Source organism: Notothenia rossii (assembly GCF_949606895.1).
Source record: "Notothenia rossii genome assembly, chromosome: 5".
NCBI lineage: Eukaryota > Metazoa > Chordata > Actinopteri > Perciformes > Nototheniidae > Notothenia > Notothenia rossii.
Genome location: NC_136903.1, coordinates 83,641,235 through 83,666,448, shown reverse-complemented (window position 1 = coordinate 83,666,448; position 25,214 = coordinate 83,641,235). Strand labels below are relative to the sequence as shown.

The window sequence follows — 25,214 nt, the reverse complement described above, 5'->3', positions numbered from 1 at the left end:
GGTTGGGGAACTCGTACTGCCCCATCCTGATCCTCTTCTTCATCCCTGGAGAGATGGCCTGGCCTGTGTTGGAGTAAAATGGAGGGAAGCCACACAACCTACAGAGACAAAAGAGACCTTTCAAAAACATTCACATGCACTTATTTCAGTATCAACTTATTGCATCATATCATTTTATTTTTTAATCACATCCACCCTATCTTCCACCCAACCCACAGCCAGTACTCACAGGATGTACATGATGACGCCCAGAGACCACATGTCACATGACTTGTCATATTTCTCCGGACCCAAAACCTCAGGAGCTTATCATGAATGACAACACACAGAATAGGAAGCAAGTTAGAAATGATAAAAGCTGCTAAAACACTATATTCAACCCGTTTATACTCCAAATGATACTGTTTCAAGCCTTTCTTTAGAAAATAGGCGCATAAAGCTACTTACCCACATAGTAGGGCGTGTAGCAGGGGGTCTGTAGGGGGTTGTTGTAGCGTCGTCTCCTTAGCAAATCCAAAGTCTGTTAACTTGAGGATCCCCTTTTTATTTTTATTGGTGTACAGCAGGTTCTCCGGCTTGATAGGAGGAAGGAACACAACAAGATATGACACAATGGCCTTTAAACACCCTACACGGATCTTCAAGCTTTGATGTTTCCGCACCTTGATGTCTCTGTGTGCGATCTCAATGCTGTGAAGATATTCAATGGCCGTGCCGATGTCCCTCATAATCTCAGAAGCCTCTGGGAGAAAAAAAGACAACACACACACACTCTCAAACCAGAAGCATCAACAGTCTCTTACAATGGATAAAACAGATCATTTAGGGAACGAACATTTCTCAAGACAGTTTCCTATTCTGTACTTCCCTGTGTCATGTTTTCCAAGACTTATATCGCTCTTTCTGGAAAATCGTGATGGTTTTTCCTCTCTCACTTCCTGTGACACAGAGTTAATCAGTCCTCACCTTTCTCAGTGAAGGCCTGGTCTCCTCTGGCCTGGATTCTGTTGAACAGCTCTCCTCCCTCCATACTGGACACACACACACACACACACACACACACACACACACACACACACACACACACACACACACACACACACACACACACACACACACACACACACACACACACACACACACACACACACACACAGACACAGACAGACAGACAGACAGACAGACAGACAGACAGACAGACAGACAGACAGACACAGACACAGACACAGACACACAGACACAGACACAGACACACACACACACACACACACACACACACACACACACACACACACACACACACACACACACACACACACACACACACACACACACAGACACAGACAGACAGACAGACAGACAGACAGACAGACAGACAGACAGACAGACAGACACAGACACAGACACAGACACAGACACACAGACACAGACACAGACACACAGACACAGACACAGACACAGACACAGACACAGACACACAGACACAGACACAGACACAGACACACAGACACAGACACAGACACAGACACACACACACACACACACACACACACACACACACACACACACACACACACACACACACACACACACACACACACACACACACACACACACACACACACACACACACACACACACACACACACAGAACATTTACAAAATGTACATATGACAATCTATAACATCATGTTTCCTGAAATTACATATAGAATACTTTTACATTTTCATTTTACATTTATTGAGAATTAAAAAAAACGTTGTGAACATGGAACAGATCAGCGTTACCAATATATTATTTAACCACTTTGTACATACATATAAGAAATCCATATATGTTGAGTGTATCCCACATTTGAATCAGAAAGGAATCAGTGATGGAGTTAAGGAATTAAAGGGGCCTTATTATGCTCCTTTCCAGGATTGTATTTTGTGTCTCTTGTCTCTTGAAAAGTACACTGAAGGTGGTTGTACAAAGAAATCAGCTGACATAGCCATAGCATTGACCTGCTGTTTCCATGAGAACATGGAAAGTTCAGTAAGAACAATAAATCATTACTATAATAAGTTAGATAAAAACATGTGTGTACAGGTTTACACTGAGTTGGACTTCAGTGGAAGTCTGACACTTTCACCTGAAGCTCTCAGTTCCTTTCAAAGACAAACGACAAGTGACATAGAGTTTCTAAAGAATGTTCAGAGCAGAAGAAACCCGGATCAAAAGGAGGAAGGAGGGAAAAGTCACCAAAGTCTTCTTTCTGAAAAGAACCTACAGGGTTTACAGTATGTGAAAGGAAACAGCGCTGGCATTGTTTAACAGTGACAGTACTAATATTTGTCTCTTAATGGTTTATCAAGAAGATAATTAATTTGACAAAATACTATATACTCTAGCTGATGATTGATAAGACCTATAATCTAATTATTTATAAGTTCGGACAAATATATATACAGTATATACATATATAAATATATATATCCGTTTTAGAAGACTTGTTGATGAAAACATAATTCAAAGGAAACTCAGATCAAACGACCATCAATAAAAACTCTCCCTCCTCCTCCTCCTCCTCCTCCTCCTCCTCCTCCTCCTCTTCCTCCTCCTCAGAAAAAGTGTTTGTTTCCATCATGGTTGGGTGAGAGTCATGGTTGCGTGAGAGTGAGTGAGTGTGAAGTAAAAGCGTACTTTTTGTGGTTCAGATGAACAGATAACTGAGAAAAAAATGTGTGTGTGTGTGTGTGTGTGTGTGTGTTTCTGTGTGTGTGTTTGTTTGTGACACTACACTGCAATCCTACTCTGACCCGGGCTCACACAGGAAAAGTCACACATAAACGCACACCCCCACACAAGGTCACTACATACAGTACAACACAAACAGTGGCTCTGTAAATAAACATGATGATGAGAACCAGTAAATTCCCCTTAAATAAAGGACAGTGTCATTTCTCGGCTGTCCGCCCCTGCTGTGTCTTCCTCTGAATAATTAAGAGGTTTTTTTCCATTCACAAAACGAAAGCAATAAAAGGAGCAAAGTTCAACAAGTTGTATACTCGTCAAAGCTCTCTCACACACACACACACACACACACACACACACACACACACACACACACACACACACACACACACACACACACACACACACACACACACACACACACACACACACACACACACACACACACACACACACACACACACACACACACACACACACACACACACACACACACACACACACACACATACACACACACACCAATGTATTCACTTTGTCTTGTCTGAGTGTCAGGTTAAATGACCTTTAGCATTTCCTCAGTGGCACAACGTTTACTAGCTTGAGGCTCTATTTTGTGTGAAAACATACGGGCACGATAGATCCATTCATATACGTCATTTTTAGGATATTGCTTTAGTTCAGGCGTCGGCAACCCGCGCCTCGATACAGTAAGCCCTCTGCTCTGGCTCCCTTGAGTTTAGACATAAATAAGAAGGAAATAAAATAAATGTATTTGTAGGACTATTTATATTTTGTTGCACGGTTGAAAATGCTTCGTATCTTGTATTTTGCGGTGATACTGTGACACATAAACAAAACGGTTTTAATTAGGTCAAGCAACATATGCGTCACATCCTGCTACGGTCCCGCACCAGTGCCTTTTCTTGCAGGCGAATAACCTGACCCCCGGCTCGATGAGCGAACTATGGATACATCAAAGAAAAGAAAAGTATCGGAGGAACACAGAGGGTTTAATTCTACGTGGTTAGAGTTATCTGCTTTCACAGCAAACGAGGCTGGCTTACCGGGATGTTTGATATGTGGAGAGAAGTTGTCAAAGGTGCTGCAGCCTTTAAGTATCGTGGAAAAAAACGGAAGAGGAAGACAGCTGACGATCTTCAGTCATAATTCAATCAGTTAACTCATTTAATTGTATTTTTTCCCTTGAAATGTGCAGAGGACTCCCCCAGTGCTGTGTTGATTCATTTTAAAGTAGGCCTGTGTATTTTTTTTAATTCTCCTTATAGGAGTTCTTTGTTTCTTATTAGAGGTAAACAGTTTCATAATGTAATAAATAATAAATGCAAAAAAACTATTTTTGTCTGTGATATAACAATGAATACAACTTTATAAGCTATCAAATATGTTTTGCGGCTCCAGACAAAACCAATAGTTGGAAAAGGGGGCAAAATGTCTCTTTTGGTCAAAAAGGTTGCAAACCCCTGCTTTAGTTAATGACTTTAAAATGCCATTTATTTAGCTGAGAGACGTACAAATGTTGACACTAACGCAACAGCTTTAGCTTTGAATGTATATCATGATACCTGTTTGATTCAAACATCATGAAAACTGTGGTGAATTATGGAGATGGCAGTATCTCCTTGAAATAAATATTTGGCATCTGTATTTATTTATGTAAAAGCAAATACAAATATTTAAGTGGAAAACTGTGGAATCGGAGCAGAACTTCTCATGCTTTTATCCACATTTGTTTTTTGTAAATAAACCCACATCACCCTTATTAAGATTAAGAAGTGACAAAGAGCTGTGCCTTATGGGAAATTGTAGTCACTGTAAGGTCTTTTACCAGTTTTGAGCCTGATATCAAATAGCAGGAGTCCTCACTGTGCAATGCAGATCATTTAACTACTTAATGTCCACTTTAAAACATAAGAAACACAAGCTTCATGCCAATATGTTTTTAGGAACAGACATTAGAAGGACATTCCCAGTGTTTGAAAGGATCCACTTAAGTAAGGATGTGTAATCGTGTGTGTGGATGTGACCCCTACCACTCCATGATGATGAGCAGACACTTCTTCCCATGATGCATGTTCTCATACAGGCTGAGGATACGGACGATGTACGGCCCTCCGGACACCCTCCAGTGGAGCTCCACCTCTCGTCTGGCTTTGGGGCTGTCATACAGGATCTGGGACAGAGAGATAAGGAATACAATTGAAATTTAATTTTACAATATGACGGGACTGATGAGCTCAATACGTTGGTTTCTATTTCTAATTTAGTTTCGTTTAGTAGTTTTCCATCTTTGAGTGGAACCACATCGCGTTTATATCATCATGCTATCGGTAGTGTTATCCAAGTTCATGATCAATTTAAAGTTATTTAAGTTTATTTATATCCAAAAATTAAGCTTTTGGTCTTACGTCGTAATAGAAACGTATGACTTTAAGCATCAATTGTTATATCAACAGAAAATGTATTATAATTCATTAATTGAAGCCGAAATTCCAAACATTGCCTGATTTCAGATTGTCAGTCGTGAGGATTCGCGGCATCTATTTGTTTATTAACCGTTCTATTGTCTTCGTCCCCCCCCCCCATTACTTCGGTGTTCGCGGTCAAATTTGACCGGTCCTGTTTTAACTGCTATTACATTAACACAAAAACCATTAATCATCACCAAATTTCATTTAACACCCTTTCAAACTGTAAATATTGTAACAGACTACTGGTATACATTAGAAACTACAGTAAATATACAAAGAACAGACACTGAACATGTGTTGCGTGTGCCAGGTGTGATCCATGTGGGGGATGGGAACATAAGAGCCGGAAATGTATCAAATTGCTCTGTGTGTGTGTGTGTGCCAGGTGTGATTCACATGGGGGCTATGGGCACATAAGGGGGGGGGACACATTTAGAGTATGTGTGTGTGTGTGTGTGTGTGTGTGTGTGTGTGTGTGTGTGTGTGTGTGTGTGTGTGTGTGTGTGTGTGTGTGTGTTTTATCTGATCCGGATGGTTACTAATTTCTTTTCTTCATGGCATTCATTTTTGACCGGGAACACCATGGGTGTTACAAAGTTGACTAAATCATCCAAAATTCAATGAAAGTGGGGATCGGCAATTTAATGTGTTCAAATGTCTACTGTGAAGGATATCATAAAGCCTTAATGCAATCGAATGTCAAACAAAAAAGTTAGGATTTATGAAAGTAGTAAATCGGTCAGATTTGACCCGAAGACAACAGGAGGGTTAATAACACAAAGGTAATCGCTCTGTTTTAAAAAAAATACATGTATTAATAAACAATTAGTGGAATAATCGATTAAATGTTGTTAGATCAATGGATAATGACATTTATAAATATTCAAGCACTAATGTTGATATCAATAATAATAATAATAATAATAAATGGAATTTATAAAGCGCCTTTCACAGACCCAAGGTCAGTGTATATGGTGGACAGACAAAACAAAACAGACAATGAGGAGCGAACAAAACAAGCAAAAAATAAAATAAAATAAAGGAAGCCAGGGGACCAGGAAAGGACTAGGGTCTGAAGGCCAGGGTGAACCGGTGCATTTTTAGTGAGGATTTGAAGATATCAGAAAGAATACTTAATAATGAACCAATGATACAATTAACCATATCGACTGTTACAGCATCTCAAATCTCTCAAGTCTACAGCATTGTGGCAGTTATTTTACTTATTTAGTCAAAAACGATCACAAGATTTTTCATATTTAAAATGTTCTTTATAAAAATAAGTTTAAAACTTGGCGAACCATTTTCCTCTTCTCAGAGTTCTATACTAATGTGGTCTTGTTTTAGTCGGTTAAAAAGTATCAATACCGTTGATCCAGTAAGCTCTATAAAGAAGCTTATAATACTTAAATCATTATTTGCAATTGACTCCTGAGTGTTCCACCACATGAAAGGCGAGGACAAACCTATACCGTCAGGCCACCTGGACACGATGTGACAGGATGTGTGTTTGAAAAAGCAGATGCACACACACACATACACACACACGCACACGCACACGCACACACACACACACACAGACACACACACAGACACACACACACACACACACACACACACACACACACACACACACACACACACACACACACACACACACACACACACACACACACACACACACACACACACACACACACACACACACACACACACAGCAGGTGGCGGATCTTGACATAGCACACGTCTTCAGTCACGGAGTATTTTTGGATGTGACAGAGATGGAGCGATCTCCTGCTGCTCACCAGGGCTGGGCCGGGAGTACATAGCACACAGAGGGACTGACTCACTGACATATGACACACACACACACACACACACACACACACACACACACACACACACACACACACACACACACACACACACACACACACACACACACACACACACACACACACACACACACACACACACACACACACACACACACACACACACACACACACACACACACACACACACACACACACACACACACACACACACACACACACGTGATTGTCTAACTGGTGATGGTTTTCTCACATCTTTTAAAGATTATTATACCATTTTAATCCAATAGGGTGTAAAATAAATGACATTCAGCTCAGACTGTGTGTGTTTTCGCTCGCCAACGCCAAAGAGGAAGTGAGGGCCGAGTGTTTCGGAGCAGCCGGGTTTTGAAAGTAGAAGTTGAGGGTTTCCGGTGACACTAGTTTGATCTACCATTATGTGGGAAGCAAAGCCGTGGGCAGGTTTGTTTCTGCTGTGTCATTTATATAGCTTTATGACCTTAATCAGAGCATGCGGCTTGACGGCTGATTTTCTTGATTTCCTGCGGTTATAAAATAATACAATAAAAGAGGACTGTGATGGATTAAACACACATATAAAACAATATGGGAGATCGAGAGATGATGAGAAGAATGAGATAATTAATCTTCTGATGGACTATTTTTTATGTTAGGCAATATCACAATGACTTAAACACAACCTGCTACAAACCAATCGACCACATCCTCACACTCCATAACCAAGCAGGTCTCTTTCCATAACACACACTTAGACCCACGCCATGACCTCTTAAATAGTAAACTACGTTTCACCTGAAACCACACACACCCACACACACACCCACACCCACACCCACACACACACACACACACACACACACACACACACACACACACACACACACACACACACACACACACACACACACACACACACACACACACACACTCATATGGCTCCACCATGTTGACAGTCTATTAAATATTACTCTCTCAGAGCGCCACACTGTATGTCTTGATAAAAAGGTGGATTATCTTTACAACGTCTACCAATAAAGCGCTGCTCATAACGGTCTAGGAAGTGTTATACAGTTCATCATTGAGAGTTGATATACTTTTCCTCATGATGGCTGTTTACACAAATCCATCATAGCTGCTTTTCTAACATGTAGACCAATTTAAGATTTCAAACTGAGATTAGTTTAGCTCACTGCTATTTCAAATGCAAGTCTATTTGTAACTCTAAGTCTATTTTAAATTCTGTGGTCTACTTAGTACTGATGTCTTCTTGTAATAGCAACATTTAGTAGTTACAGTTGTGATGTTGTTGAAAGGTCATGAACTATAACGAAAAGCAGTTTATAAAACCCAAATCCCCAAAAAGCATAATAGGGCCCCTTTAAACTGACGTAAATTCACAGAGAGGGATCACCACTTATTACACTTCATCCTGAGAACATGAATATCAAACATGTTGCTGCTTGGTCAGGCTTTCATAATGACTTTGATTCATTCTCCGGGCATCTTGAATGTCTGCGCTAAATTTCATGGTAATAAGTCCTGACGTTGTTGAGATATTGGGGGTCTGGAGTGACCAACAATGCCATTCCTGCATCCACAGAGCTCGCATGGCCATGGGCGGCGCCAGTGGTTTTCTTTTGGGGGTGCTGTGGGGTTGCTTGAAGTTTCATAGAGGTTGCTCAAACATGTAGGGTTTCCCATTAAGGTACTGGGCGCTACAGTTGAATTTTCTACTGCAACACTCCCCACACACACACACAGTACCGCGACTGTTACAAAAACATACATTTCTTGGGGATGCTTAGCAGTTGCTAGGCCAAATGTTGGTGTTGCTGTAGCAACTCCAAGCTACCGCCTGGCGCCGCCCCTGCGCATGGCTAAAGACTTTAAGAAACAAGGAAGAAGTTATATAATAATGGGTCATTGTTTGCACGTTTATAATACAATTCTAAAAAACTTTAAAGCCCCAACCCCCCCAAATACACAACTGGACTTTTCCTTAACATCACAGGAAAACTGAAGGGTACTGTAAACACAACTTTATGAGTAACATGCCCAGTGAATGTTCCCACAATGCAATAAAAAGATAAGCATGTAAGCACTTACTTAACATCCGAGTATTAAGATTCATATCCATCTTTCAACCCATCAAGATCCTTCCTGTTGACATGTATATATTATGTGCTTACCTTTTTTTTCTTTTTGGCTTTTGTATGCAATTAGGATTTGCACTTAATTGTTATTTTAGGCTTGTAAAATTGCCCTTTGTATTGCAACAGCCGTTCATCAATAACCCTCGAGATATAAAGTGCTACCTTATCTTACGCCCCTCTGTGTTGTGCAAGCTGAACAGACAGCAGTGACGGACCCCAACTCAACATCTTTGAATGATTTAAAGATCTTCAATGACAGAGGATCTCGTTTGAATTCAATCAAAACCACCTCATGGGGCTTCAGTTGTGCGGCCGGCTTCTTCCATGCTCGCAGATACAGAGCTTGAACACAGTGAGCAGCTAAAGAAAGTCAATGGAGACTCACAAACATAAACCTCTGAGACTGATTAACTTGTTTAACTGCATCAGTACCCTGGAGCGAGCCAGTGCAAGATTTAAACTGCAGTTTTCTTCACAGAAATTCTCTTTCATGGATTGTCCGAACAAACCCAGGAGACAGCTTAGGTCCTAGAACCGTGGCGTTTCAAGACCAATTTGACTCGGGTGGGCCGTGCTGGGGCCAGTTATATAATGTGTGGGAAAAAATTTCAACATTTCTATTAGTATAAGTTCAGTACAGCTCATAGCGCCCAAAAGAATAACACATTCCCAAAAAATGTTCCAAGTTACAGCACAGTATTCGCTGCAACACTATCACAACATGCATCGTCATGGGCCTTCTTTCGACGGTGGCCACAAGGGGGTATGAGCTCAGTGTTACAGAGGCACTGATCCCTGTCGGCCCCCCCTTTAGAACTGCTCATGTCTCAGATGAAACCCAGATGTGCCCACAAATGCGCTGAAGGTAATATTTTGCCTAAGATAGGTAGTCTCCGTACAGCTTTCCGTGCGCTAAGCTGGAAGGCACTTCAGGCTGAAATGGAACAATCAGCAGCCAAATACTGTACGTGCTTCCAATGGTATTAACGCTTAATAGGGGAGGGGGGAGGATGTTCAAGAGGACAGCCGTGAACTTTCGCAGGTCCTTTTCCAAGTTTGAAGAGTCCTGGTGACTGTAAGTGAATTACAATAACAGGATGAAGATGGCTTCCCTCCAGCCCTGCTGCAGCAAAGTGGATTAAAGCTGCACCATCCATTACGCTTAGCGCTCAGAGACACACTTAATTAAAAAGCCACTGAGCGGGTCAACTCTCTCTCCCCACCCCCCCCCCCCCCCCTCCACATCAAACACTCTTGATTATTTCCTTTGTTCTTTCCATTTGCCTTGCGATAAAAAGTAAGGGGAAAGGGCAATAAAAACTCCATCATGTGACACTTATTACCGTACGGTACAATTCACAAGCAACACAGTAAGAGTGACTGGCATCATGAGTGTCGTCTCTCAGACCTTTTAACAGAGTCTTCAGAGAGCCAAAGGTTTTCAGACACACAGAGTGTTGGTGGGTGTGTGGTGCTCTCTCTAAGCCGGGGTCCCCTGACATGCTGTTAGCTTTCTCTGGTGGGAGCTGAAGTCTGTCCGCCACCAGGTTTCATTCAATATGACTCCGCGGACAAAAGCCTTTTCACAGATTAACCCACTCGTTCTCGTAATAGCCAACCAAAATGTTCTACTTCAACTCTCTCTCCAACAACTAACAGTTATTTGTGATGATACATTTATCATTAAAGATCTCCATCCCAGTTTCTCAAAGTTCTGATGGCTTTAAATGTCTTGTTTTATCCGTCCACAATCCAAAGACATTCAGTTAAATATGATATTTAAAAGAAATGCATGTAATCTCCATATTTGAGAGTTTGGAAACAACATTTTCGGAAGTGTTTGCATTAAAAATGGTTTAGTTAACTTATCGATGCAGCATTATCTGACGTAAAAAATAAATAACTATCAGATTAAAGTTAGCAAGTGGCAAAAATACAAAATGTTGGCACACTTTTTCATCCTCTCTGCTCTCATTTGTGAACCACTCGGCCTGACATGGAGCTGTAGGAGTAGTCTTTAAACTTGTGAAATAATCTACATTTGGAATAATTTTTGTTATTTTAATAAGGGGGTGTGTTGGAGAGAAACTCCCTCTGACGTGAACAGCTGCACCGCCCTCAATCGTAAGGCTTTACAGAGGGTGGTGAAAACTGCACAGAACATCACCAGGACGGAGCTGCCATCCATGGAAGACCTTTACTCCCAGCGGCTCAGGAAGAAAGCCCTCAGGATTATAAAAGACCCCCATCACCCCAGCCACAAACTGTTCAGTCTGGATTACTCAGGGTCAGCTTCATCCCGCAGGCAATAAGACTGTTAAACACCTGAACTGTTGAAACAACATCCATAACATTCATCTGCTACTTAGTAATTATTTATCTATTTATCTAATATATCATTCCAATAGCTTGCATATAGACTCTTATTTCACTATTTCTAAACAATTTTTCTTTTTATATTTACTTTTTAATAATTACTTGCACTATATTTTTCCGTTTATCTGTGTTTTGTGTCGCACTGTTGGAGAAGCCTGTGACCTAAGGTTTTCATCAACATAACTACTCTGTAGTAGGGCTGCTCAATTAATCGTATTTTAATCTCAATTACGATTTTGGCTTGCAACGATTATGAAAACAACATAATCGAAATAAAACGATTATTTATTTATTTTAATAAAAAAAAATTTTTTATTGGTTTTTCAGTTGAATTATACGTATGACAAATAAAGAACTTTGAACCTTGAACTTTGGGATGTTAGCCTTTGCAGACCATTTACAAAACCTATATAACACACTACAGGAAAAGGAAAAAAAACCAAAAGCATAATAGGGCGCCTTTAAGGTGTCAGGTCAACGGAAATGACATCAAGTACTCTATTCCTCTTGGCATTTATAAATGTTTTGAGTTCCCATTTACTGTGGCTATTTCCTTCACTCGTTTTCACATCCTCTGTTTCTCTTTCTCATCCCCCAGCCTGCCGCTCTGCTGCTGCTGCCTGCTTTGACAGCTCAGATCCAGATGGATTACTGTAAGCCAATAAATCTGTCGGAGTCTGTGCCCCAGTGGTGACAGCCTGACGACCCCTGCTTGTGTGCCTCTACCCGTGTACGAAGGCATGCCCAAGTTTCCACATGCTTCCTGACCATGGTGTCAAAGTCAAAATCCCTGTGAAGCAGCCAAACATATCATGGCATCTGGCTGGGGGACTGTGTGCCCTTACCCTGCATCTGATCCAGTGATAGGCTGAGATCCCACATATCACATTCAGCCTGTCCACATGTAGAGCAAGTACCCTACATGTACACTACATGTCAACCCCATATGATGAGCAGGTACATATGCAGAGCCTTGTGTACCTGTCATTCAAAATATAAACACAAGCAGTATTAGAGTAGGTCCTGCACTGTCACTGGTAGACTATTCAAAGATGTTTTGTTTGTCACGATGACAAGCTTCAGTTTAAGTTTGAGTCCAGTGTTCATGTGATAGTAAAACCTGACCTCACTAAGGGTCAACGTGTTTAAATCCTTGCTACACAGTAAAGCCCCTTTTCAACTCTATGATCCTAAACACATAACCACATAATGACAGCAAATAATGCTTCCGTATCAAGCTGACACTAATAACATTTACACTTGTAGAATAAAAATACAACACTAATAATTTATCCGTGTACTGTCAGTTCTTGGTCTAAATCACAACAGATTGATAACAAAAAAGTTAATACTTTAAACGCTCTGGATGTTAATCCAAACTGACTGACTAGTTTGCACGTTAAAAACCCTGCTGAAAAAACCAGCATAGACCAGTTTAAAATGGATGCTGGGCTATGCTGGTTTTAGCTGGTCTATGCTGGTGAAGCCGGTATTTATGCTGGTCTACCAGCAGTCTTACTGGCGAAACTGAAACAGACACAGACAGACAGAGAGGGCGGGACACGGGGGAACGGCGAGACGGCAGTGGTTGAAACAAAGCGGTATAAAACATGGTTTTGACTGGCACTAACGCAGCGTCCACACGGCGGCGTGCGTTGAAGCTTGCCGGTGGGCGTGTCTGAAACTCGACCAACAACCAATCACATGAATCTCCCGCCCCGGACACACAAGCACGCGGTTTGATTGGCTAGAGCTTGTACTGGGATATGATTTGATTGGCTGACGCTTCCGTCGAAGCTTCAAAATGTGAACTTTTCTCAACTTTTGCAGCGAGAAAAGCGAAGCGACGGAACCACAATGCAGTTCGGCAAAGCGTGACGTCACCTCATTCAAAGTGAATGGGAAGAAGCGTTGAAGCTTCAACGCACGCCGCCGCGTGGACGGGCCGTACAGTGTATGTTAATTTAGCAACTTAATGCTTTACTGCTGTTGAATAAACCCTATATTGCTAGAGATTTTATTAAAACTATAATTTCCAATCTTTTTGATTTCAATTACAATAATCTTTTTGTTATAATTGTAAAACACATCATCCACCATCCAACACAAAATAGAATACATCTGGACCTATCCTATTTCTTTTTACACAACAGCATCTAATGGGACTGCTCATTGATGTCAGAGCCATTGAGTCTACCTTTTGTAGTCGGCCTCTCAGAATGTTTATAATTTATTTGTCTCTTAACACTCCTATAATAATTTGTTTTTTATTGTTGATATTGTTTTGTTCTTTATTTTTGTTTTGAGAATCACTTTGCAATTGTGTGAGTGCTATATAAATAGTTATACTAATATTATTGTTGTTACCATCATTACTATTATTAATAATGTTTTGAATACTGTTTTCTTTATTCATCACTGCAGAAAGGATCATGCCAGCCCAGCCAGGCAGAAAATATGAAAACACCTGTTCAAAGTTCCAGTTTCCTGTACATGGAACCATGCCTGTCTGGGACTCTGTTCCACATGTCTTCAGTCAGTGCTGGACCCTATGACTCGGACACTAGTTCTACCAAGGCTTATTAGAGGTAAGAGTGGTAGGAGAGGAGTGGAGTTATCTTTGTATTTAGGCTGCAAGTCGACACAGGTGATCAAGTGCTAATGATGATCCGATTCATTTGATATTGATTGTCTGCCAACACCGAATCCTGATCCGATTATTCTATTTCCCAGATAATACAGCTGCACCGTGTACACTAGCTGTATTTGTTTTTGCCATTGTAATTCACCATAAGCAATTGTTGACTGTAACGTCTATGCCAACCAACTGTAATTTGTAATGTATTTTACCATAGTTTACCGGTCAAGTTCTGGCAACCACAGCAGCCCACATGTTAACGTAACATGTCAAGTTTTCTTTTTACAGTGTACTTATATCTGTACATTTATTTTCAGTTTGCTTCAGCAGACAGAAGTGCAGGCCAGATTGGGAAAGGATGGACGCTACACAACGGGAAACATTATGGACATGAACAAGGAAAAACAAAAAACACTTTCTTTGTTGCCTTTTTCTAATCATGCATAGTGTTACTGTTTTTGTTAGCATTTAAATATTGCGCCTGTTTTAGATCATATATTTATTTTGATGTATAGGTTGATTTGCAGGTTGGTTGTTATTTGTATAATTAGTTTATTGTTACTGTGTATTTTATTATATGAACTAGCTATTTATTACATTAAAATACTGTTATGAACACTATACAATGTCTTTATTTTGGTAGATACCAGAATACATGACACAATGAATCTTGGTAATATATTGATGTTCTCTGGTTTAAATAATCATACCAGTGTTTAAACAATGTATGCTGGTCACCTGGGCCAGCTAAAGTGTCCAAAACCCCTCTAAACCAGCTATCTACTGGCTGGTCAACTTAGATGGTCTTTTCAGCAGGGTAAGTAAACATACCTAAAGTCTTAGGATACGTTTAATGACAGGCAGTGGTGGAAGAAGTAGCTATTAATTATTACTTTATATACTGCTGGGTATCTTGTGAATTGACTGAAGGTATAACTAAAGTTACAGTATTAATGTGTTTAATATAGTTCATATCATTAATCCAAACCTGCCTAATGACTAGTAACTATATGTATTAAATAAATTAAATGGAGGGTTAGGGTTGAGTACCATATTTACCTCTAAGATGTGGTGGGAGTAAAAATAATAATAATAGATTAATTTTGTGAGCGCTTTTACAGGTGCTCAAAGACGCTTAAGTGTTTATGTTACTCAAATTGATACATTACAGTACTTGATTAAATGTAGCCTACTTAATTACTTTACACTACTGATGTCAAGTATACTGATTTGGTAAACACACAAAATGCTCATAGGTTTTAAATTATGCTACATAACTTTAACTTTTATAATTAAAGTACTAACTGGGCTGAAAGTGATCTGAGTGGGGTCTATCCTCTACTCCCTGTTTATAACAAGTGTCAGGTGACCTCGGTACCTTCAATGCGCACTTCTCTCCCGTCTTCTTGTTGAAACACTGAAGGACTTTTCCATTGATTCCTAATCCCAGGACCTGAGTGGAGATTTTATAATCGTCTGTCACCGCGTGCCGCTTTATGTCCACTTTGGGCTGAACGGGCATGGGGAAGTGAGTGGACTCAGCGTCGGGGGGAAAGGCGAGAGAGTCCTGCTCTGGCTCAGCCTTTGGCGCTTCCACTGGCTTCTCCTCTTCGTTTCCATTTTGGAGCATGTTCCGACACCGGCTTGTTGTACCGGCGGTGCTCCGGGGAGGAAAGCGTGAGTAATCTACCAAAGAAATGCGATGACGGCTGAGCGGAGTCCTGGAGCCGCTGGAGCGTCCTGTTGTCCTGCACCGCGGCCAGGGATGGACCCACACAAACTCCACTGTATCTACCAAAAAGCTTTAAAACCAATTTGTTTCAACTACACAACTACTATGTTTCTCTCTCTGAACTGATATACCCGCCTTTTTTTCTTTAAAAAAAACTATGCTGTTAACCGGTCTCGCCTGTCTCTTCAGAGAAATCCAGATCTTTCAAATAATTTGAATGTCATAGAAATAGAATCGAGTCTTTAGTCTTTGAGCAGTGGTGAAGATATTCTGCTGATCTCAGCTTCCCGTTGATCTGGAGTCCTCCAGTTGTGTTCACATGGCCAGCCACTGTCACTGTTTGTTTAAGCACCACCCTCCTACTGTTAAGTCATATTTCTCAACCTGCCCAGTGTGGAAGTCTTAAAGGAGCACAACGTGTATTCAGTTCAGTGAGCACTGTGGAGACCAGCAGGGTCATGTTGCTCATGTTGGCTTATAATGAGAGTAAAGGAGGAGAGATTTAGAACAAAACGTACCTATGAGGATGTATGGTCCAGGATTCCTTTTAGCCAAGTGACTCAAAGTAAATTACATAACAATATATAACAATATATATATATATATATATATATAATGGCATTGTGAAAAACAGTTTATGACAGAGAGTTTAAATGAGCTCATTTTAATGACAAAGTGCAAAGTGTCTGTTTTGAATCTGGGCGACCATAACTGCAATTATAATTGTGGTGAGCCGTGAAACAATACAGTTTTTTACTGGTGTTTTTGTGTATGAAAGAGAGTGTGTGTATTCAGTAGTCCAGTGCACAGATGAGGGCGACTCCCCGTTTGATCCAGTGCCTCTGACTCTGATCTGTAGGCACCTCCACTGCCATCACATAGTTGGTGGAATGACCGGTGGTAGACAGAGTCCCTACAAAAGCACACAAAAGGAGCTTCAGACATAAGGACATTTACATGAAGTGTTTTTCCATCCCAGCACTGAGTTTAGGTGTTTCTGGGCCGTCTGGAGTGCCAGCACAAGGTGTTGGCTACGTGCTGCGGGTGGAAAATACAGAGCAGCACTTTCAGACGCTTCGTGAAACAAGACACTAACTGGAGTCTATTTTGGGTGAGTAATAAAACCACCAAAAAGGAGACACACACAAACACTAGCTTGAGCTGCCCAACACCTAGACACTCTGAAAAACAGAGAAAGGATCCAACTTGTTACCCATGCATTATATAATCTTATAATAATAAATGTAGTCAGTTGGGCTTCCTCAACCTGTTAAGTACGGAAAAGCTGCCTCCTCCCTTTCAGATTTTGATAGGGTAGATAACAGATTACGGGTTACATAATAATAAAAAGGTAATTCCTGGACTCAAAACTCTCGGCCGATCCCCCTTGTAATAAAAAAGTGAGAGTTATAAAGAGAATACATTTAGATCAGGGGAAAAATGTAATTAAGACAATAATTCGACCCCCCCATCCCATCCCTTATGTCATAGTTCTGTTTTGTTTGTTTGTTTGTGTGTGTAAATATACAATACAATTGAAATGATAATGTAGTCTAGCTTATCCTGTGTGTACTGACCGGCCCGTGTGAGGGTCTTATAGATGGGGCAGATGTAGACCCCCGAGGTGGGGGCTTTGCGGTTGGGCTCGGGGATCAGCCTGATCAGAACCATCTCTGTGTAGAGCTCCTTGGGCCTACATTCAGTGATTTGACCCGCTTCACTATCCCAGCGAGCGCCCTCCACGAAGAGACCGTGGATGTAGCAGCCTGTGTCTGGCTTCTCTGTTATCTCTGACGCCAACTTCTCTATCACCTGATGGGAAGAAGGGATTACAAAAGAGATGAACTCAAGTACATCAGGGACATTGTAGATCGGCCATTGAGCTTTATTCTCACAAATGTATGACAGAGAATATTCATGTTTATTTTCAAGTTTTTTGACTTATTATGACCTCTTCCAAACTCTTTTATTTTAATTTGTTTTAACTTACAGCAGGAGTGTCGTTATATACCGTCGTAACAGTCAGCAAAAAATAAATAAATATATATATTTTGAAATATTATGAAATTGACCATACGATGATATTCAAACACAGTCAGTTTAGAGTGGGAAAGCGTAATCCATTAGAATCAGAATATTGTATTTACCCCGGGGGAAATTGGGTGTTTTACAGTTGCTCCATTTGAACCCTTAGATGCACGAGTGACTGGACCCTACACTCTTCCATAAGTGGGTCAAAAAGGACCCGTGTTAGAATAATGTGTTTTTTATGCCATTTTTGTAATTTTGGTTAAAAAAATCACTTGTATAACATTTAGTATTATATTTTGGTTCACACTAGAAATATTTTATATTACATTTTTCACTATTTATAATTTTCTTTTTACATTTTGAAAAAAACAGTTTTTCCATAGGATTCCATAGAAAATGCATTCGGGTCATTTTTGACCCACTTATGGAAGCTTGGGGTAGTAATACAAGAACTACAATTTCTTAAAATGTAAATTAAAATTTTGAATGGCATGGTATCCAAAACATGTTTTTTGAGGAATAGCTGGAATATGAAATGATAACAACAATTTTAATTACAAAGATACTTCAAGAAAACCACCTCACCGGGTCAAAAAACACCCACTTATGCATCTAAGGGTTAAAATGAAATAAAAATAAAAGATACATGAACATTGAAAAATAAACATAAGAAGTTTAAGTAAGAATGTGCAAAAAAAAAATATATATATATATATATATGAAAAAACGTAAAAAAAAGATCAAATTAAATAAAAGAGTATACAAATATTTATATAAACAAAAACAGTTGAGTAAAAATGTGCACATTGTTTAACAATATATAGTATATTAAGATTTGGTGTGTTTGTATACATGATATATTATTGCTGTAAACATGTAGTGCTGTAGTTTAGCAAGTAGTGAAAGAATAGTTTCAAAAACACTGTCAGACAAACATCTTACTGTCTGACCTCAAAGTCAAATCCAATTGTGTCGATGGAGATGCCAGAGCGGCGGGCGTAGTTCTGGAGCGTTCCTGTGAGGAAAGCCTGCGGGAAGAAGAAGCCGCTAATCCAGAAAACAGGTGGAATGCCATCACAGATCCATTTCTGCAGGAAATTGATCCTCTGAATCAGGTCTGACACCCAGGATGCCAGAGGCTTCAGGGACGGGTAGGCCTGGAGGGAGGGAGACACATGGCCCGTCAAAGAACGCCATGTGTATTCTTAGAAAGCAGAGCCGGGAATTATTAGAGCAGGACAGAAATGTCAGAAGAAGATCATCTGATTCCCTGTTCACTGAAATCACTCCCACATGATCAAGTGTCACCCCCAACTGTACGACACACACAGATGGATGTCGTAATATTATTTCAGTTAAAGGCCCTCTCTTTGAGCCATTCCTTTGGGGGGGCAGGGGGGTTCTGTTGTGTCTTTATTTTTTTTAATGTTTTATTGTAATAAATTGATTATTGGCGAAAAACTATTTCATTATGTATGAATATGTATGAAAAGAAATTAATAAAAACATAAGAACAAAAAAAAACATCCCATCCAAACCACGTGAGATCAAGAAGGTCAATAACCTGTGTGTGTGTGTGTGTGTGTGTGTGTGTGTGGTGTGTGTGTGTGTGTGTGTGTGTGTGTGTGTTGTGTGTGTGTGTGTGTGTGTGTGTGTGTGTCTTGCCTTGGCTTTCCACATATCGGGCACCACGTTGATGACAGGCTGCTGGCCATGAGCTCCAGTTCAGACGACATCACCACCAAACCTTTCAGAGCCTTCACGATGTCTCCGAGACTCTGAGAGATGACCGCCAGCAGATTGTTGTATCTGAAAAAACACAAAGAACTAGTTAGCAAAGTACAACTGATTCAAACTGGTCATACCCGATTCCGTCCAATCAGTTATTCACGTGTCATCCATCCACAATATTATCACAATTATTCATTAAATGAGTATATGCAAAGACAAATACATAAAACACTTCTAAGTCTTATGGGGGAGTAAAAAGTGTAAAATAAATATCTGTAGCCTGGTAAATAATGGTTCAACCTGGTTATAACTTAAATTAGATGTTACATTCTGCTGATACATCTGACAGATACACTTCTTACTACTACTTAATCTAAGTAGCAACAATTATAATTTCTAACAACCGATGGGAGTTGGCAATAGTAAGACTCATTTCTTGATAAGTCCTAAGAAGTTGGAAACATGTTCAGACCTTGTTTATAGCACGAGGAAAACAACACCGAAATACAAATACTTTGACTATCCCATTCTATAAAAAGAAACATGGCTTATTTGTGAAAGGCTGATAAGATCCTTGACCATGACTCAGCGAGTTCAATGCCGGGTTGAGGCATCACTCTCTGCCTCTACTCTCTTCCTGAGCTCACACCCAGTTGAATGAATAAGAGCTGTTATTATTACAATATGATTACACAGCTGTGTGTGAGGAGAGGAGAGGAGAGGAGAGAGGAGAGGGAGAGAGGAAAGGAAAGAAGGGGGGAGAGGAGAGGACGGGAGAGGAGAGGAGAGAGGAGAGGAGAGAGAGGAGAGGAGAGAGGAGGGGAGAGGAGAGGACGGGAGAGGAGAGGAGAGAGGAGGGGAGAGGAGAGGAGAGAGGAGGGGAGAGGAGAGGACGGGAGAGGAGAGGAGAGAGGAGGGGAGAGGAGAGGAGAGGAGGGAGAGGAGGAGAGAGGAGAGGAGGGGGGAGAGGAGAGGACGGGAGAGGAGAGGAGAGAGGAGAGGAGAGAGAGGAGAGGAGGAGAGAGGAGAGGAGGGGGGAGAGGAGAGGACGGGAGAGGAGAGAGGAGAGGAGAGAGAGGAGAGAGGAGAGGAGAGAGAGGAGAGAGGAGAGGAGAGAGAGGAGAGAGGAGGGGAGAGGAGAGGAGAGGAGGGGAGAGGAGGAGAGAGGAGAGGAGAGGACGGGAGAGGAGAGGAGAGAGAGGAGAGAGGAGGAGAGAGAAGGAGAGGAGAGAGGAGAGAGAAGAGAGGAGGAGGAGAGGAGAGGACTGTAACTGTGGAACTGTCCAGCTGCTGCTTCTGGACTCAAATAGAGTTCTGTTACACATTTAGTTACCGGTAATTATTTTGACCTTAAAAGTCAAATATCTTTACGTATGGGAAAAAAACACGTATCTGTTCTGGATTCTTGGCTGAGGTTTTATGAGCTAGATATTGTTTAATGATTTCAGTGTGGCACAGATAGCAATAATTACCCTGCTTGTTGATATAATACATATATTAAAAACAACAGTAAAGGACAGGTTCATTGATCAGATGAGTTCTTGCACTATAAAATGGAAACATTGACATTTATTAAATGTATATTGTCAACAGGTTCCACATAATTGCGTTAGGTTAGTTAAAAGCTAAAATATAAAGTTCAAATTAGTTTAACTTAATATTTTTGCTTCTGAAAGAACATACATGAAGGTCAACGTTTCATTTTTTTTAGTGGGGGGGGGTTGGTCCAAGTTGATCCTAGTGTGACTGTTAAACCGTGTAGACAGATAGAATGGGGAAGGTTGTGCTGATCTGAATTTCCCTCGGTGTCAACACCTGATCATAAGTGTACAGCAACAGAGCGGAGTGGTGTGTGTTATTATATGAAGCACACCTGACGTGTGGTCTGGACTGTGGTTAGTCCTCAGCCTAACATTACCTGATGACCTCCTGGCTGAGCACTGTGTTCATGGACTCTTCATAGAGCACCGGGAACATTTTCCATCACGTCCTGAATGTTGAAAGGGCCGAGGAATCTTTTCTACGATGCCAGCCACGATCTCCTCCACTATCTACAACATGGAACATCGACAGTGAAACCCAACATGTAGTCTAGATATTAAAGACGCAACACATCACAACCAAATTGCTGTTAAACAGTGTTCGGCTACAAAAACGCTACCTCCTCAGAGATTTGCCCCCGGCAGATGAAGCTCGAGGCTGGAGTCGAACCAGAGCTCCAGCAGGGGCGAAGGACTCGTTTTGGGCAAAGCTGATGTTTGCGTTGTCATGGAGACCAAAGATCTCAGGTGTCATCATTGATGGGCAAACCACGAATGTATGCCAGGTACCCTAAAGCAAGATTTTCAGAGCAACGTGTTATTCAGTTTGATGGTCAGCAGTTCATACGTTTCTGTAGCATATCACATTTGATTTGTACATTTGATTTTTCCCTTACTTTATTTATTTGGCATTTTTAAGTTTTTTTTTTATTTAACTTTTACTTATAGTAAAATGTGTAATGTTTACTTTTCTATCAAGCTCAGGTCTATTAAAACCTGATGGTATAATTAATTAGAAAATACAAATGTCATGTTTTCTGCTTGTAGAATAATTATTGTTCATGTTATTTAATTTAAGATATCTTCATGTTTAATAGATGGCTGTCTTGCAATATACCCCATAAAGACTTTTCACTCGTTAAACTGAACAGTGACTGACGGAATAAGTGCTCTGATCACAATCTTTTGAAAGACCCTGCGTTTATCTGACCTTGATATCCAGATCTGTGTCTATCTGCCGGTAGACTCCAGACGAAGAGTAGAAGTGACCGTCTTCCAGCACAGCAGGACAGTAGAAATCCTCCAGGACGCTCAGCAGGCATCGTCTGTCCCAGTCATCTGTCACTCGGGCCGCCGTAATTGATCTCCCCAGCGGTATATTTTTAACACCTGGACAGGTGTAGAACAAGAAGGGGAGACAGACAGATGAGGCAGGCTCAAACACACACTCAGAGTGACTACAAGTGATGTGGCTTTGAGGTATTGTTATCTTAACAGTTGTTAAATACAGGACAGAAGAGTTCTCCTCCCCCCACCTTGTACGGGACGTCCTGGTACTCGTCCAGGAACATTTTGACCTGGCTGATGCAGATGTTTAAGTCTCCGTCGGTGAAATCGTAGGGAATGTTGAAGCCCAGTGGGCCAAACTTCCTTCGCTCCAGAGAAATTCCATGGAAGAGACACAGAGACAGAAGCAAAGCCTTGAGTGTGGTGCCTGGGGAGGAGAGGAGAGGAGAGGGAGAGGAGGGGAGGGGAGGGGAGAGGAGAGGAGAGGAGAGGAGAGGAGAGGAGGGGAGGGGAGAAGAGAAGAGAGGAGAAGAGAGGAGAAGTTAAAGTCACTACTAGATGCTGGATGTTTAAACAGATCCAAAATGGCTGGTTTTCTAATCTAACATTTGAGTGGATCCAGATATGAAGCAGGAGCAGACGGACCTTTGTGGAGGAGGTGAAGAACTCATTGGTGAGCCTCAGGTAGGTCTTCTGTAGATTGGCCTTGATTCCCTTGGGAGGCTCGATGGTCATCTTTGAGCCATTTTGGAGAATAGACACCGGGAACTTGTTGCTGGGAAGGCTCGTGAGCCACATACGGAAGTCCTTGTGCACCTGTCACGAGACAAGCAATACAAGGAATTGATCAACTCACAATACTACAAAAGTGCACAGACCATGTAATCAATGCATAATGTTCTGACCTTTACTGGGCTGATGTTTTCAATGAGTCTCTCCAGGGAGGGCATCCAGCTGGGCGCCAGGTGACAGTTCTGGAAGAAGACCCAATGACCTCTCTCCATAGCAGCAAGCATGAGCTTCTCTGCCCAGGGGCCCTGAATCACACAAACAACAAGCAGAACAACAGCCAGAGGACAACAAGAGTCACAAACAGAAGCTTTGATATAAGAGAAAACATCCATATTTTGTAAAAGGGTGTAGTTATTTAGTGGTCGACATATACAGTGGGGCAAAAAGTATTTAGTCAGCCACCAATTGTGCAAGTTCTCCCACTTAAAAAGATGAGAGAGGCCTGTCATTTTCATCCTAGTCTTCACAAGGTTTTCACACACTGTTGCTGGTATTTTGGCCCATTCCTCCATGCAGATCTCCTCTAGAGCAGTGATGTTTTGGGGCTGTCGCTGGGCAACACGGACTTTCAACTCCCTCCAAAGATTTTCTATGGAGTTGAGATCTGGAGGCTGGCTAGGCCACTCCAGGACCTTGAAATGCTTCTTACGAAGCCACTCCTTCGTTGCCCGGGCGGTGTGTTTGGGATCATTGTCATGCTGAAAGACCCAGCCACGTTTCATCTTCAATGCCCTTGCTGATGGAAGGAGGTTGTCACTCAAAATCTCACGATACATGGCCCCATTCATTCTTTCCTTTACACGGATCAGTCGTCCTGGTCCCTTTGCAGAAAAACAACCCCAAAGCATATTGTTTCCACCCCCATGTTTCACAGTAGGTATGGTGTTCTTTGGATGCAACTCAGCATTCTTTCTCCTCCAAACACGTCTAGTTGAGTTTTTACCAAAAAGTTCTATTTTGGTTTCATCTGACCATATGACATTCTCCCAATCCTCTTCTGGATCATCTAAATGCTCTCTAGCAAACTTCAGACGGGCCTGGACATGTACTGGCTTAAGCAGGGGGACAGGTCTGGCACTGCAGGATTTGAGTCCCTGGCGGCGTAGTGTGTTACTGATGGTAGCCTTTGTTACTTTGGTCCCAGCTCTCTGCAGGTCATGGACTAGGTCCCCCCGTGTGGTTCTGGGATTTTTGCTCACCGTTCTTGTGATCATTTTGACCCCACGGGGTGAGATCTTGCGTGGAGCCCCAGATCGAGGGAGATTATCAGTGGTCTTGTATGTCTTCCATTTTCTAATAATTGCTCCCACAGTTGATTTCTTCACACCAAGCTGCTTACCTATTGCAGATTCAGTCTTCCCAGCCTGGTGCAGGTCTACAATTTATTTTCTGGTGTCCTTTGACAGCTCTTTGGTCTTGGCCATAGTGGAGTTTGGAGTGTGACTGTTTGAGGTTGTGGACAGGTGTCTTTTATACTGATAACGAGTTCAAACAGGTGCCATTAATACAGTTAACAAGTGGAGGACAGAGGAGGCTCTTAAAGAAGAAGTTACAGGTCTGTGAGAGCCAGAAATCTTGTTTGTTTGTTATTGACCAAATACTTATTTTCCACCATAATTTGCAAATAAATTCTTTAAAAATCAGACAATGTGATTTTCTGGATTTTTCTTCTCATTTTGTCTCTCATAGTTGAAGTGTACCTAGGATGAAAATTACAGGCCTCTTTCATCTTTTTAAGTGGGAGAACTTGCACAATTGGTGGCTGACTAAATACTTTTTTGCCCCACTGTACATCTCCCTGTAACTAGTTTGACATTCTTGCAGTCTTACTGAAACATTTAAGAGCAC

General features: G+C 41.3%; 2 protein-coding genes across 2 annotated transcripts in view; both read right to left on the bottom strand.

Moving 5' to 3' along the window:
* mapkapk3 (MAPK activated protein kinase 3) overlaps positions 1-16,478 on the bottom strand; it is an 18,290-nt gene extending 1,812 nt beyond the window's left edge. Inside the window, 8 exon segments of the mRNA XM_079680588.1 lie at positions 1-98; positions 230-305; positions 448-493; positions 495-575; positions 663-742; positions 967-1,031; positions 4,792-4,931; positions 15,631-16,478. Coding sequence (XP_079536714.1) covers positions 1-98; positions 230-305; positions 448-493; positions 495-575; positions 663-742; positions 967-1,031; positions 4,792-4,931; positions 15,631-15,882 — 838 coding nt within the window. The 5' untranslated portion in view covers positions 15,883-16,478.
* Positions 16,479-16,595: 117 nt separating this feature from the next.
* dnah1 (dynein, axonemal, heavy chain 1) overlaps positions 16,596-25,214 on the bottom strand; it is a 46,947-nt gene continuing 38,328 nt past the window's right edge. Inside the window, 17 exon segments of the mRNA XM_079680587.1 lie at positions 16,596-16,897; positions 17,562-17,796; positions 18,966-19,172; positions 19,681-19,715; positions 19,718-19,824; positions 21,665-21,720; positions 21,723-21,797; positions 21,908-21,915; positions 21,918-22,038; positions 22,040-22,077; positions 22,498-22,509; positions 22,512-22,635; positions 22,637-22,669; positions 22,671-22,676; positions 22,823-23,001; positions 23,216-23,390; positions 23,480-23,611. Coding sequence (XP_079536713.1) covers positions 16,776-16,897; positions 17,562-17,796; positions 18,966-19,172; positions 19,681-19,715; positions 19,718-19,824; positions 21,665-21,720; positions 21,723-21,797; positions 21,908-21,915; positions 21,918-22,038; positions 22,040-22,077; positions 22,498-22,509; positions 22,512-22,635; positions 22,637-22,669; positions 22,671-22,676; positions 22,823-23,001; positions 23,216-23,390; positions 23,480-23,611 — 1,665 coding nt within the window. The 3' untranslated portion in view covers positions 16,596-16,775.